This window comes from Patella vulgata, chromosome 4, assembly GCF_932274485.2.
Source record: "Patella vulgata chromosome 4, xgPatVulg1.2, whole genome shotgun sequence".
NCBI lineage: Eukaryota > Metazoa > Mollusca > Gastropoda > Patellidae > Patella > Patella vulgata.
The window spans coordinates 82,494,002-82,510,688 of NC_065882.2; the positions used below are offsets into that span (position 1 = coordinate 82,494,002).

At 36.8% G+C, this 16,687-nt stretch overlaps 1 protein-coding gene across 1 annotated transcript; it reads left to right on the forward strand.

Annotated features, from left to right (window-relative positions):
- Positions 1 to 1,628: 1,628 nt before the first annotated feature.
- Positions 1,629 to 13,870, forward strand: LOC130012473 (multiple epidermal growth factor-like domains protein 10; the record flags this gene model as incomplete). Its single annotated transcript, XM_056100498.1, has 6 exons — positions 1,629 to 1,863; positions 3,063 to 3,287; positions 7,957 to 9,195; positions 9,749 to 9,886; positions 12,324 to 12,438; positions 12,779 to 13,870. Coding segments are annotated over 6 exons (2,226 nt in total), but the record flags the coding sequence as incomplete, so codon positions are not given.
- Positions 13,871 to 16,687: the final 2,817 nt, after the last annotated feature.

The window sequence follows — 16,687 nt, forward strand, 5'->3', positions numbered from 1 at the left end:
GCGGTCACCATTTTAGTCATAATATAACGAGGCACCGCCTGTTCATCGGTCATTGTTGACATCACCCCATAGTTTCCCATTCGCGAATCCTGTGATTAACAATTAATTACCCCACCGTTGCATAAATGTTTGCTGAGGATACATCGATGCGTAAAAGTTTCCTTGATATCAGCACTGACAAACACTGAGACTCATATTAAGCAGTCAAAATTCGCTTGGGTGGCTGCTGAATACAAATTCTAGAGATATTAATACATCCCTAAAAAATTACATAATTTATTCACACTTTTGTTAACAGCATTAGATGTGTGTAGAGATGCAATCAACAGCAACTGTCAATCATGTGATACCACCAATTATCCTATAGATGATGCAAATAGACAGACCTGTATGAGGTCATGTGGTGTTTGTTCAGGTATTATTTTTTGTTTTCTTTAAAGATACTTTATGTAAGATTTAGATAACGAGCTGGCAGTTCTCTGTATAATAATAATTTAAAAATATGAAAATTACTTTAGAGCGACATAATAGCCGTTTGAAGTTTTGGCAAGATTTGTGTATTGATTGTTTATTAGCGTAACAACGGTACTTGTTATTCGAGACTTAGCCTCGCTTCTCCATTTTTAACCCTTTGAACCCTGAAAATATTTTGGATGACACATACCCTACCCTGACTTTACAGCAATATTTTGCAAAAATGACGTCATTTTAATTGAAATGTTAGGTGTGAATTTAATATTATATAAATTAATTATAATTGTGTGAAATGATGGAATAAAGATATTTAATCAGAAAATTTAATTTAGTTTATCTTCGATCCATAACGTAGGAGTGCCAATCACACCAACAGTTTTGAACTCTGCTAATATCGCGACCATGCCCTATTCCAATATTTTTATCACCGACCATGTGGATCAACATTTTTACAGATTGATTGCAAGTACGAGTGTTATCATCCCCGTAATTTTCTTTGTTATTTTCGTCTGAATCTAAGGCATATTCACTTTCAAAATCGCTTCCATTGCCGTAATTCGACCCATAAATATCTTCGCCATAAGATCTAATGCATCCATTGCATCTAGTCATCTAAAACACACAATTCGTCAAAATATTTGACAAAATTGAAATGTAAAGAAGTAGAAGGAAGTCGTTATTTACAACAGACCCGGGGCAAACGCTAAACGGCCACAAAACCGACATTTCGGGTAATGCACTACAACGTCAACGCCGGTTTTGCAACATTTCGGCTTCTAAGAGTAAAGTTAATTAATTAAATAGCGACCTTATAAGTATTGTTTAAACTAGGGGGTCCAGGTGATCGTTATGTAATATAATTGTGATTCCAGCGATAAAAGTATCACATTGGTCTGATTTTGGGCTATTGGCGCCCCCCCCCCCCTATTCCCACGGCATTACCGAAACCCGTATGAAACTATTTTGCATATAAATAGGCTAGCCAGTTAAGATAGGATTTGTGCGTTTTACTAACTGTGTGGCTTGGAGACGGAGGTTTGATAATAATAAAACTGTAAGAAGAATACTGGCTGCACTTTTGATTTGACTGGTAAATATATATTGCTTTATTCAAAATAAGACACGTAGATATTCATTATAATAAATATGATATATTTACAGTTACTAACGTGGCTTATAATAAACCAACCAACCAAAGTTCAACCTATGTTGGATTTAGCGGGGACACTAGATCTTTACCATCTCATGCTGTAGATGGTAATACTGATAATCATTGGGAGGGTGAACACTGTACACATACAGCCGATAACACTGGTAGTGACTGGTGGTGTGTTGATCTACAACAGATTTATAATATTGACAGCATCAAATTATTTAACAGAGATAGATGTAAGTGTAGAGAAACATCCTGAAACAACCTAACTACAGCCCATGATTGTTATGCAATATTAACTTTTAACAAAAGGGCATTTTTCAGAACTTGTTTCCGTGAAACAATATTACCCCTCTGGGATGGAATGGATGATATGAATATATCCTTCGTATTTCCTGCGTGCCGTAAGAGGCGACTAAAAGGATCCCTGTAATGGGGCAACGTCTTTGTCGTGTCTGTGGAGAGTGGAATCCTGGTGATTGAGTGGGGATTTGGCTTGCGAGTCCTTCTTTGTACCACATTACTTTGTTCTTGTATCGTCAGTTTTATTAGGAATTATTGAATAACGTTGTATCATTATTTCATACAGTTAATATTTACCTTATGAATTGGAAACAAACATAACGGATTACTGCATTAGTGTCTTCTGGAATGCCCCATTAATAAAGACGTGACAATTTTAGTTTTTATCAGTTCATGCTGGAATAACGCGAAGAAGGATAAGTGTCCAAACCCGCTCTCTTACTGAAACGATAATTTAAACTAGTCCTCCACAGTCATAAAATGATTTTAAAAAAAAATTCAAAACTGTTTGTTCCATTGCTGGATTGACTTATGATATTTGAGTTATATGATATATGATATTTCAATACAGCAGCATGACAACCCTTCGTTTATTCTGAGGTCTTCCCTAAAACTTCGGACAGTGATTTAAGGTATTAAAAACGGTGATAGTAGTATTGTTTACAATGTAACCGTTGATAGTCTCGTTTTTCACGCAATTAGGTTTTTTTTTGCAATATTCTGATATGCACTGGTTAATTATGTGTAAAAATTTCTTAAGTCATGACGTAACGTTATGTAAAAAGTGTGAAGCTCTGTTTAAACCCGAATGACATTGTTACGCAGTTAGTCATTGGTTGTTAATCGGACTATTGACCAGTCATAATTTGGAACAGAAATTGGCTTTCATTGCGGCAGTGGTTGGATGGGATTAGATCTATTGAAATGGAACGCTGCGAGAAGTATGCTTGTTTCATTGACGCTCAAATATAGGCCCTACGATCAATTTGTTATGTTGTTTAACATGTACAAGATATTGCAATAATGTAAATTGTTATACAACATCCTATATAATTGTTTTAGCAATGGTTTTGATTTGGTATAGGTTTGAAGAGGGTAACAGAGGTTATAAAGAATATTTTATATTTTACAGTTCAAGAAAGATTGAGTGGATTTGAGATAAAGATAAGTTCTGGTGATCAGTGCAATGAGTCAGGATTTAATTCAGCTACATCATGTCATAATGATACATCACCAACAGCCCAGTCTATATATAATATAGAAAGCTGTGATCAACAACAATCTATATCAGCTAGAACTGTTTTTATCAGTGTTAATAATGAGGTGGTTACGCTGTGCGAAGTTCAAATATTTTCTGGTAAGATATGATATATAACATCACTGATAAAATACAACATATAACATCATCAACAATATTTACTGGTAAAATATACAATATAACATATACTATTCAAAACAAGTAGGGGATATTTGATTTTGGGGGCATAATACTAAAATATGCAAATGACTACGAAAAAAGTCACTATAGAACCTAACAGAAGAAACATTTCCAGTTACATGTGACGCCCAAACGCACCAATAGCTACCGCATGGAATGCAGGTGATGCTTGGGATCATCATGGGGGTCCAACCCAATATTTGCACGACTCTGACTTTGAATGTTACAGTCATTGTGGCATTGAATTCCAGGGTGGAAACATCAGTTTAATTGTTTTAGTGACCAGAAAACAAATTTTGATATGCGTCGGCTTACCCAAAATGAAAGGTTACGTGCCCTTGGCATGCTACAGATCGGCACAACACAGGCGGTTGTGGCGCGGACGATGAATGTTTCTCAGTCTGTCATAAGCAGGCTATGGTCCAGATACCGTGATACACAATCTGTACAGGACAGACCACGCTCAGGTCGACCAAGGGCGACAACTCAAGCCCAGGATCGATTTATCCGTACCTTGGCCTTGAGAAATCGTGTCATCACAGCAAATCAGATCAGCGCTCGTCTTCAAACAGACACTGGTGTGAGATTGAGTGGCCAGACGATTCGGAATCGACTGCATAGGGGTCACCTTCGCGCCCGACGTCCTCGCGTGATCCCTTGTTTGAGAGATCATCACATTCAGGCAAGACGTCCTTGGTGTAGGGATCGTCAACACTGGGATAATCGACGCTGGAGCAATGTGATGTTTTCAGATGAGTCAAGGTTCACTGTTGATTTTTTGGACAGACGTAGGAGGGTGTGGCGTCGTCGAAACGAGCGCTTCCAAGACGTTAACGTCATCAGACATGATCGATTTGGGGGTGGTTCTGTTATGGTGTGGGGAGGCATCACTGTTGCTGGAAGAACGGCTTTACATGTTGTTGCAGGGCGTGTTACAGGCCAGTACTACCGGGACGACATCTTGGCAGTCCATGTTGTGCCGTTCGCACGACGTCATGGCCGCCGTTTCATCTTCCAGGATGACAACGCAAGATGTCACAGGGCCAGGATCGTTACAGGTTACCTCCAACAACAGAACATCACCACATTACCTTGGCCAGCACTGAGTCCCGACCTCTCCCCCATCGAGCATGTCTGGGACATGCTTGGACAGAGGTTACGTCAACGTCAACAACGTCCTGCCAATGTCCAAGAACTTGCTGCTGCGTTGCAACAGGAATGGGACAATCTGGACCAAAATGACCTTAGACGTCTCATTAGGAGTATGCCACGTCGGATCAATGCTTGTTTGGCAAACAGAGGAGGATTTACCCGTTACTGACTTGGTTGTGATGCTGTGGTAACTTTGCTGTTTGACCCCGGGTATCATTTTACCCTTATAATGGTCAGTCTGTGCCTTACTTAGTCTAACGATCATTTGGAATAAATCGATGAATGTGAACTTCATTTCATTTTGTCATTTGTTTCTTCGTCAGTTTCATTAGGTGACTTTAATAACACTTAAAAATCAAATATCCCCTACTTTTTTTGAATAGTACATCATCTACAATATTTACTGGTATAAAATACAACATATAACATCCATCATCATCTTATAACATCGTGTCATTGATAAATAGAGAATCTCCTACGAGTCTTTTTTTATATAAAAAAATATCAACACAAGTCAATAAAGTCAAAAAACGAGGCTCTGTCGAGTCTTTTATTTTTACTTTATCGACGAGTGTTGATATGTTTTGATATAAAAAAAGACGAGTAGGAGATTTTATTTATCACCCAATCCTTCCTTACATGCACAAATAAATAAATATAATTCTTTGCTATAGATTTCTCTTTTACTGAACCTGATTACATTACGGCGTAGTGATACACCATTTTTTGACAGCAATTCAACCATTGCAAAGACCTTAATTTATATTGACCCAGTGTTTCCATCAAGGTCAATTAAATAAAAATAGTTCATTTTTAATAAGAAAGTGGTTACTTTTAATAAAAAAAAATTACCTGTTCTTTGAAAATAAAAAAGTAATTCCTTTTTGATTGACCAAGATTATGAAGTTTATCAGACAAGTGATATCTAGTGTAGAATGTATTATTAGGTGATGAAAAGTCGTTATATGGCTGTAAAAGAGCTGAATTGTGTGGAGCATGGATGCGTACATTTTAACACGCACAAGTGTTGATGAGTTAAGTTGTGACATCATCTCGACATCAAGACCAGAAAAACATTAAATCTCAACCTATGCTCACTGTTGGGGTATTTTTCTTCTTGGGGCCCTTAATCAATAACTAATAACATTTGGAGATTTGTTAACACGTGAATTAGGAAATCACGTCCTACTAACACACTATAAGGTTAGTCTCAACACATTGCCAGAGCCACCCGATAGATTTCACCTTGTAAGGACCCAACATTACATAATAAACGGCATCTATAGACCTTTAGGTTATACACAATAAGCAATCGTCTTATCTAAAATAATTATTCATAAACAAAAACATTATTATTTCCATCCAAAGTTCATAATTCTTTCTATTGATTTCATGTCGCCATCTTCTCATTAATCTTCTGTCGACGTCACGACCATTGTATCTGTGTTAATCGTCCAGGCTACTGTACATAGAACACGTTCATTCATTAGGTTTGGTCAATGTAAGTAAAGATACTCTACAGCTATATCCGTGTCGGCTGGCTAGTTTGTTTTAAATCCAGTGTTAAGATTAAATTAAGTTTATGTTATGGCAGTGTTTTATTAATGCTGGTTAACGATACTGTAATATTAGCATCAGGGTCAAGTGTCTGATTCAAAGAACAATGCCAATGATATTTAAATAAGGCTTCTATATGGAAACACGTAAAGGTTTAAAACTACTCCAAAAGCAACATTGCTTGAGGTTCCTTCAACATTTTCGCAAATGTAAATATGATTCCTTGATTAATTAAAGGAGCTAAATTTGAAAGGCCAAGGGTTCTTTTATGTGTTCGCATTATATACGTGGACTAACCTCGATTTAAAGGAGCTTAACCTCTATCAATAATATTTGAAATTAAACACACCCATTAAAATTCAATTTCGATTCATTTAAATTAATATTGATGATGTTACCTTATCAACTATTAGGACACAGTAATCATTTTAAAACCAGTACACGAGTCGTGTATTCTACGGATATAATTGTTGCGGGTGCAATTTGTAATAAAAAAAGGGAAACACGTTCCAAAAGACAGCACAGAAGTAATAACAAATGACTGATACACGGACGACAAAATAATAATTAAAAGAAGCCCGTGTAGAATGGACTAATCAGGCACAAACGACTGTCGTTGAATTACGACTGTTCGCCTAATTAATTATAAATTACAATAACAATGTTTAAAATAGGGTGTACACACTCATATTCTCGTTTATATTCAGAACACCTTTAATTTACAATCGTTCCTTGCATTTTCATTTTTGATATATATTAGCATGTTTGTTTTAACATGTATATATTCGAACCAAATTACACTTCCATAATATTGAAATACCAATTACATCTTTAGTAAATTTAATACATGTCTTTGATTGATAGTAAAATAAGATGTATGAAAAGAAGCCAGCTTTAATAGGCATTTGTGTTTTTTTTTTCAATTCAACATATCTTTTTAAATACTGAACGGATTTTGGTTTGATGTTACTTTTAGAGATTCAACTTTTACAAAATTGTTCATTGCAAGGGATTCCTCAATGACGTTGAAAGGATATAAACGTATAACTTTAATTTGGCATTGATTTCTTGATTGTTAAGTAAACAAATGTAATTTTGAAGTAGCTTCAAATCCCAAGACTGTCAGCATATTCCATAGTATCTTCACACCCAATTTTATACTTATATTACACAGTGAACAAAGTTTGGTGTTTTTAAAGGCATGTGGCTCTATTCTTTCTTTTTACCCTTACATAGACGAAATTGGGCATAAAAGGACATAGTAATGTAATAAAAATATTAGTTAGAATTTCTAAAACATTTATTATAATTTCTAATCAGTTATATTTGGTGAGATACGCAAGAAGTCCAAATTGAACGACAGTCATTTATGCCGAATTATTTCATTTTACACGTTTGTGAATCAGCCATTTTAAAACACTTCCGCATATGTTTTCTTTGTTTATTACAAATGACGCCCAGAGCCATAGAATACACGACTCGTGTACTGATTATAAAATATTCATTGTGTTTTAAATATTAGATATTAGGATCCCATATTTTTACGGTAACATAGCAATATCAATATTGATTTAAATGGATCAGTATTGAATTCTAATTCTTGTTTATGACTTGGAATATTATGATTAGCCCCTTTAACACATATCCACAGGATTGTTACTAACAGAATCTGTAAGAGAACCGCACCATACGAAACTAAATAGAAAACCCCCGGCAGTAGTTGGCCAGGAGTATAAATAGACCGATAAATAATGATACGATAATTGCAAGTTATCATCTAATTACAGCACAATGTAATGATGGATAATACAATACATCAAGTTCTACATGCCAACCTCGTAATGTATATTATAATAATAATATAAAATCTATTTTACAGATCCAATACAATGTAATACTGGTTACTACAGTACATCAAGTTCTACATGCCAACCTTGTAATACGTGCCTTAATGATAAATGTGATCCTGATACCGGTGTTTGTACTGATGGATGTGAAGCTACATATTATGGTGATAAATGTACATCACTGTGTAGTGACAAATGTACAAACAGTAGATGTTCTACCACTTCTCCATCTTCACAACTACAATGTACAGATGGTTGTGTTGATGGTAATACAGGTCCCTACTGTCAATCATCATGTCCTGCTAACTGTAGAACATGCCAGCAATACGGGTCATCATGTAATGAATGTAATCAAGGCTGGTATGGTACAAAATGTGAATCTCAGTGTAGCGATGGATGTGTAAACAATATGTGTAATAAACTGGCTGGGACATGTGTATGTATAGCTACATATTATGGTGATAAATGTACATCCCCGTGTAGTGATAAATGTACAAACAGTAGATGTTATAATCCTTCTTCACCTTCACAACGCCAATGTACAGATGGTTGTGTTGATGGTAATACAGGCCCCTACTGTCAATCATCATGTCCTGCTAACTGTAGATCCTGCCAACAAGACGGGTCATCATGTAATGAATGTAACGAAGGCTGGTATGGAACAAACTGTGAATCTCAGTGTCCTGGTAATTGTGTCGGCGGGTGTGGTAAGATCGATGGTAGATGTAATGACTGTAAACCTGATACAGCTGGTCCATACTGTAACATTACTTGTGGTACAGGGTGTCAACCAACAACAGACCTCACCGAATGTGATAGAAATGGTAAATGTAAAGACTGTATTATAGGAAGATATGGTAATGGATGTGATTTGAGCTGTAGTACAGGATGTGATGGTGGATGTGATAGAGATACTGGTAGATGTACTACTTGTATTGTAGGAAGATATGGTAATGGATGTGATTTGAAATGTAGTACAGGATGTGATGGTGGATGTGATAGAAATGATGGTAAATGTACGTCTTGTATTAAAGGTAAAACTGGAGACAGGTGTGATATCAACTGTAATAATAATTGTACTGTTTGTAATCAGGATAATGCCAACTCTTGTACTGAATGTAAAGATGGAAGATGGGGATCATCATGTAATAAACTATGTAATATTAACTGTAAACCAGTAGTTGGTACAACTGTTGGTAAATGTGATCAGATAACAGGAAATTGTATCAATGGATGTCTACCTGGTAAAATAGGATCTAACTGTATAACAGGTAATTATTAACAACACATTTTGTTTCACATAATATAACGACTTTATTTTTATGTCGTTATAGGTACAATCTCTAAATTAATTGGGGGTTGGATGACCGAATTGTTAGCACGTGCACGCTGTATCATAAGGTCTATCAATGAGTCAACTGGCGTGGTTTCGATTCCACAGTTGTATGGTGACAAGGAGTAGAATCGCCTGTCCAACCTCGTGGTTTTTCTCAGGGTCCTCCGTTTCCTTCCACTGCTAAAGAAAGAACCCAACGCGCAAGCAAATTATTGAACTAAATTGAACCATATGTTAGTCCCGAAATGACCTAGTTTGTGTCGAGTGGACGGTAAACCCCATCCCCATAGGTTTAAACTATACACGTGGAAATATTTGAACGTATTATCTCTTCTATAACACTTAGCTTTTGAACCATAATAGTCGTGACGTATAACACATAATATTATATAATACAAATATTTATAACAGGCCGATATAAATATCGGTATTCATTATTATCACACCAAATGGATTGAACTTCTAAAATAATTGTCTTGTATTTACAGATTGTGAAGCAGGGAAGTACGGTGAAAACTGTGAAAGTAAATGTGGTAACTGTGCTCAGAATACTGTATGTGATGGTGTTAGTGGTACTTGTGGACTTAATGGTTGTGCTGATGGTTTCCATGGCTCAAGATGTCAAGGTAAGCCACATTATTCACAAGATACATTTATAATATCGAGAAACTCACATCAATCTTGAAATATTTTAGTTTTAGTAAATGATGCTATGGTTAGGTATTAACTATTCCCTGGGAATTCCACTTCAAGTTAAAAATGGTCGATTGACTTTAAAATCTAATTCTGTTTCACTAATGAGATTAAAAAATCTTTTGATCGAATGACATCATATAGTCCAACCATGTAATACAGTGTGCTTAAATTACACTATTCACTGTGTTAGCTTGCACTTTATGATATATCCCCATCATACAAGATTTAAAGCTGGGCGAATATATTTCTGGATAAGCCAGATCCACATGAATACATGTATTTTAGTTGTTGAAAAGTCAGTGGTACTATTGTTTAGTGCTGGAATTAATACTTTAATGTTTTATAGAGGGAGTTGTTCTTTATTATATACTATTCAAAAAAAGTAGGGGATATTTGATTTTTAAGTGTTATTAAAGTCACCTAATGAAACTGACGAAGAAACAAATGACAAAATGAAATGAAGTTCACATTCATCGATTTATTCCAAATGATCGTTAGACTAAGTAAGGCACAGACTGGCCATTATAAGGGTAAAATGATACCCGGGGTCAAACAGCAAAGTTACCACAGCATCACAACCAAGTCAGTAACGGGTAAATCCTCCTCTGTTTGCCAAACAAGCATTGATTCCAAATGATCGTTAGACTAAGTAAGGCACAGACTGACCATTATAAGGGTAAAATGATACCCGGGGTCAAACAGCAAAGTTACCACAGCATCACAACCAAGTCAGTAACGGGTAAATCCTCCTCTGTTTGCCAAACAAGCATTGATCCGACGTGGCATACTCCTAATGAGACGTCTAAGGTCATTTTGGTCCAGATCGTCCCATTCCTGTTGCAACGCAGCAGCAAGTTCTTGGACATTGGCAGGACGTTGTTGACGTTGACGTAACCTCTGTCCAAGCATGTCCCAGACATGCTCGATGGGGGAGAGGTCGGGACTCAGTGCTGGCCAAGGTAATGTGGTGATGTTCTGTTGTTGGAGGTAACCTGTAACGATCCTGGCCCTGTGACATCTTGCGTTGTCATCCTGGAAGATGAAACGGCGGCCATGACGTCGTGCGAACGGCACAACATGGACTGCCAAGATGTTGTCCCGGTAGTACTGGCCTGTAACACGCCCTGCAACAACATGTAAAGCCGTTCTTCCAGCAACAGTGATGCCTCCCCACACCATAACAGAACCACCCCCAAATCGATCATGTCTGATGACGTTAACGTCTTGGAAGCGCTCGTTTCGACGACGCCACACCCTCCTACGTCTGTCCAAAAAATCAACAGTGAACCTTGACTCATCTGAAAACATCACATTGCTCCAGCGTCGATTATCCCAGTGTTGACGATCCCTACACCAACGACGCCTTGCCTGAATGTGATGATCTCTCAAACAAGGGATCACGCGAGGACGTCGGGCGCGAAGGTGACCCCTATGCAGTCGATTCCGAATCGTCTGGCCACTCACTCTCACACCAGTGTCTGTTTGAAGACGAGCGCTGATCTGATTTGCTGTGATGACACGATTTCTCAAGGCCAAGGTACGGATAAATCGATCCTGGGCTTGAGTTGTCGCCCTTGGTCGACCTGAGCGTGGTCTGTCCTGTACAGATTGTGTATCACGGTATCTGGACCATAGCCTGCTTATGACAGACTGAGAAACATTCATCGTCCGCGCCACAACCGCCTGTGTTGTGCCGATCTGTAGCATGCCAAGGGCACGTAACCTTTCATTTTGGGTAAGCCGACGCATATCAAAATTTGTTTTCTGGTCACTAAAACAATTAAACTGATGTTTCCACCCTGGAATTCAATGCCACAATGACTGTAACATTCAAAGTCAGAGTCGTGCAAATCTTGGGTTGGACCCCCATGATGATCCCAAGCATCACCTGCATTCCATGCGGTAGCTATTGGTGCGTTTGGGCGTCACATGTAACTGGGAATGTTTCTTCTGTTAGGTTCTATAGTGACTTTTTTCGTAGTCATTTGCATATTTTAGTATTATGCCCCCAAAATCAAATATCCCCTACTTTTTTTTAATAGTATATTACTGCGTATTATGCAGGAAAATCATATTGAATTTTACTATTCTATATAAACAGACATCTATAAACACGTGACTTCAATCCGGGTATTTACATTGTTGATTTTATAGTCCTACTTTGCTGCACCGACTGGTATCATAATATGTTCCTTCTTTTCTGTTCTTGATCATTCTTATCTAACGGGTCCCCGGGTCCATGCAGTTTGACTTCAAAACCAGACTGATGCTGTCAATCAAAACCATCATTAGCTAAGTCCTCGCAGCTCAAATTATGTCCAAACCATATTAATTGATAAATGCTAATATGACTTTATATGTCAACAGAAAAGATAGTGGAATGTACCAGTATAAGTCCTATTGTAATTGGAATTATTGGTGTTCTGTGTGGTATAGTAGGCACTGTAGCTGTTGGTGTATCATATCATTTCTACAAGAAAAGGTAATTTCTGTTAATTATCACATATATTATTGTGCTATCATATTTTTAATTAACTGTAAACGACAGTTAATAGTATATTGTATGTTCCTTAACAATGTTACTTAATCCTAATAACATATAAGTAATGTAACTTTATTTGCAATGTCATTATTATGTATTATTGTACAATATAAAAAATCATACCCATATTTTCAAATTACTCCTCCCTAATATCAATAAGATATAATTATTCAAACGTCATTATGATTTATTATTGTACCAGAAGAACAGTTATAACCATAGGTGTTTATTTCCGGTTTCATTTTATTGCACTCTAATGTGTCATTAACATATATTTCAGATGTCAATCAAGTCAGCCGAAAGCAGAAAATGATCCCAATTATGTTTACTGTAATACAGATTTAAATCCGACTACTTCTACAACAGATGATACATTAACCACTGGATATCAAAATGTTCCAACTAATACACGTAATGTAGACTATGTAAACCAGTCGTTTAATACAGAAGACAATACAAGAAATACGTATGATACATTAGATCCCACACCAGATAACACACAGCATACATACACTACTTTAGGTTCTAACAAAGTCAATAAAGCAAAACACTAACTCCTGATATAAGTACTTTATATGTCTACAGGACCATTCTGTTGATGCTATACTATATCAGTGTTCATGATATAATGATACAACCGGACAACGGATCCTAGTACATGATGACGATATTGGAGATAATTAAATTTAAAGAAGGTTGTTAAATGAGGCAACATGACAGACGATCAAATTAAAGGTCCATTATTCAAAGTAAATGAAAATGAGCACTTGGACTGTTTTTCTTAGATAGCAATATAGAAGATCAAAACAAACAAGTAGGTCAAATAATCTTTGGACTCGAGCTTAGCGGATACAAATCAAAAACGCTTATTTGTTTTCAAACTTCCGGTAATTGGCTTCAAAAGTTTGTCGTATAGCGGTATATTTATCTTAGCAATCTACAGAAATCCATCATTTATAAATATAACATGTATTTATAACTATATGCATAAAATGTTGCTTTGTCTCGAAATCAATATTAAGAAAATATTCTGCTATATGTTATGGCTGATATCAGATTATTATTTTTTTTTAAAAAATATATTTTGTATAATCAAATGTGACAACCATGGTGCAAATGGTAGCCCTGGGATATATGTATATATGAATGATTAAATAGAACTGTTTAATTTGTAACACGTGATATATTTGTATATTTACCTAATCAAAACGTATGATAATTACATCAATTACACCTAATTAAAACGAATAATAATTATATTAATTACACCTAATTTTATATACATTACAAATATTTACACCTAATTAAAACGTGTAATAATTATATTAATTACACCTAATTTCATATAAATATTATACCTAATTAAAACGTATGATAACTATATTAATTACATCTAATTTTATATAGATATTTAGATTGGAACATGCCATCATTATAAAAATATATATATATAACACGATGGCTAAATAAAATATTATAAAAAAAAAAAAGGCTGTTGTTGGTTTCTTAGTATCGACACGGATTGAAGAGTGTAGACCTGTGAAGTGGGTTTTTTTAGGTTAGGACGGGGTGTGGTGGGAGGGGGGGGGGGGTCGGTGTGGGGGGGGGATATGGTGTGTGGGATATAAACAGCCTTTGATAAACAATCACAACATGTTCAACTGTCAAGCTTAATAGCGGAGATCATTGTCCCTTAATGCAGGTATAGCTACACTTGGCGTGAACTCAATGTAACCTCTACACACCTGCCTATAAAGCGAAATATCTTCCCCCCCTACCCTCCAATAAACAATTCGTGGACCCCATACCCTCGTTACAAAAGTCAAACACGATCAAAGAATATAACACCTGCATACCTTTTTTATTATTCATAACCTCATTGTTCAGTCAACAATAACCATATTCAACCTATAAATAGAACACCTGTGGAATGCTCTGACGTCAGACCTTTGGAATGTGTGACGTCAGACCTTTGGAATGTCTGGAATTCCAAAATTGCTTCAAAGTACCCTTCCTACTACTTTAAAACGTATGATAACTATATTAATTACATCTAATTTTATATACATATTTAGATATTGTTATCAACATCAACTAATCATGATTTTTTATTTGTAAATTCTGTGTATTTGTTATTTCAAATGCGATAATGTATGTGAGTTTCAATTCCTGTCATTTCACCCTCATATATATATTAATAAAACATTTAATATCTTGGAGAAAACTCCACAATTTGTGAGTCTGATGAAGAGTTATACGTATAAGACACGTTTGCAAATTCTAAGTTGTTGCTAAATGATGATCTTGAACCATTTTTTGTAATACTATAGGGCCTATATACTGTAGAGGTTATTTAAGTTCTCTGGGAGATACTCAGGTTAATGTATTGAAGTAGTTAACTAGTACCAGTAACAAGGAGAACTAGGCTAACAAGGATATGTCCGGCAATGACATCATAGTCTGTTAATCAATGATTTAGACACGTGGACACCCGCCCTCCTCGGTGCCCATATAAGTTCACACTGTTGAAATTTAGGGTAGCTTCTGTGCAGCTGACCAATCAGATAACGGTGTACCGGGCCTCTTTGCCGGGGGTCAGTACATGACTTTGGCACCTATCCTCTTTATAATGAACGTGCGGGATTTAAGTTTCTTTAGGCATCATTTCGTAGTTTCAGAAGGACGCTCGCACAGCCTCCTCGAATGAGAGGCTGAGAAACATCAGCGTAAAACACAAGCTAGGGGTAGAAAACTTCTGTTTAGCATATTTTTAATATCATAGCTGTGTGTGTAGTTTCCTGTATATAACCGTTGTATTTTGGGTGTTACAGAGATATAAAAACATAGTTAACCAACAAAGTGTTTCGATGCCAATTGATCAGTGAAAATAGTTTTATACACAGCGTGAAAGTCCTGATTAGATAAGTGCCATCCTAGTATCACGGGCCGTTTTCTGGGAGTTCCTGATTTGATAGTCACATCTGGCCCCATATACTTTCCTGGTTTGTGGTGATGTAGTGGATGAAACGAATGTTAAATTCTGGTCCAGATATGCACTAAAAATCACCAATGACACATCGATTTTTCAAACACTAGGTCATTTCGGGACTAACATATGACTAACTTTTATTTCATTAATTCGCTTGCGCTTAGGGGTCTTTAGCAGTGGGAGGAAACCGGAGGACACGGAGAAAACCCACGAGGTTGGACAGGCGACCCTACTCCTTGTCACGTACAACCACGGAATCGAAACCACGCCAGTTGATTGAATGACAGACCTTATGATGCAACGCGCGCGCGTTAACCATTCGGCCACTCAACCCCCGCACCTGGAAAAAAACACGATTGTGGGTTTTACAGTTATTAAGACCAATGAGAAACTTTACAAGAAAAGATCTCCCTTTCACTCCATTTTATAAGTGACAATATAATATAGAATTAGGTGTACAATTTTATTATAATCTATAGAAACGAACCCTTTCACGTGTTAGATATTTCATATAACCTAACAATCGTTTAATAACAGTTACACACAATAAAAATACACAATAAAGAAATCAATCGATAGTTTCCATGGGTTGCTTATATAATGGAACAATGATAGTCTTACACCACGATTATAGATATTTACAAATCTGTAAATATGTTTTAAATAGTGGTGCTGTCCCCAGAGAGAGAGAGAGAGAGAGAGGGAGAGAGCGGGGGGGGATTAACGTCCATTTGACACAAACTAGGTCATTTCGGGACTAACGTCAAGACCGTATGGTTCAATTGTATTTCAATAATTCGCTTGCGCGTAGCGGTCGTTAGCAGTGAGGGCACGGGCGGATCCAGAGGGGGTGGGTGGGGGGTCCAAACCCCACCCTGCTCAGTTACATAAAAAAATTTAATGCCTTGCATCAATGAAATTAAATCACAATGTGTTCCTACATCATTACAAAAATGATTTGTCTCTTTAAAAAGCTCAATTTGTATGTATCCCTATGTAATTTAGAGACGATGATGACAGATTTCCTTAACAGGAACCTGGCAAACCCCCTCCTGCATAAATTCCTGGATCCCCCCCTGGGGGAGGGGGGGCGGAAGACCCGGAGAAAACCTACGAGGTTGGATAGGTGACCCTATCGGCCAGCCACCCCCCCCCCCCCCACACGTTTTGGGACACAATAACCCTCTTTCTAATTGAGCT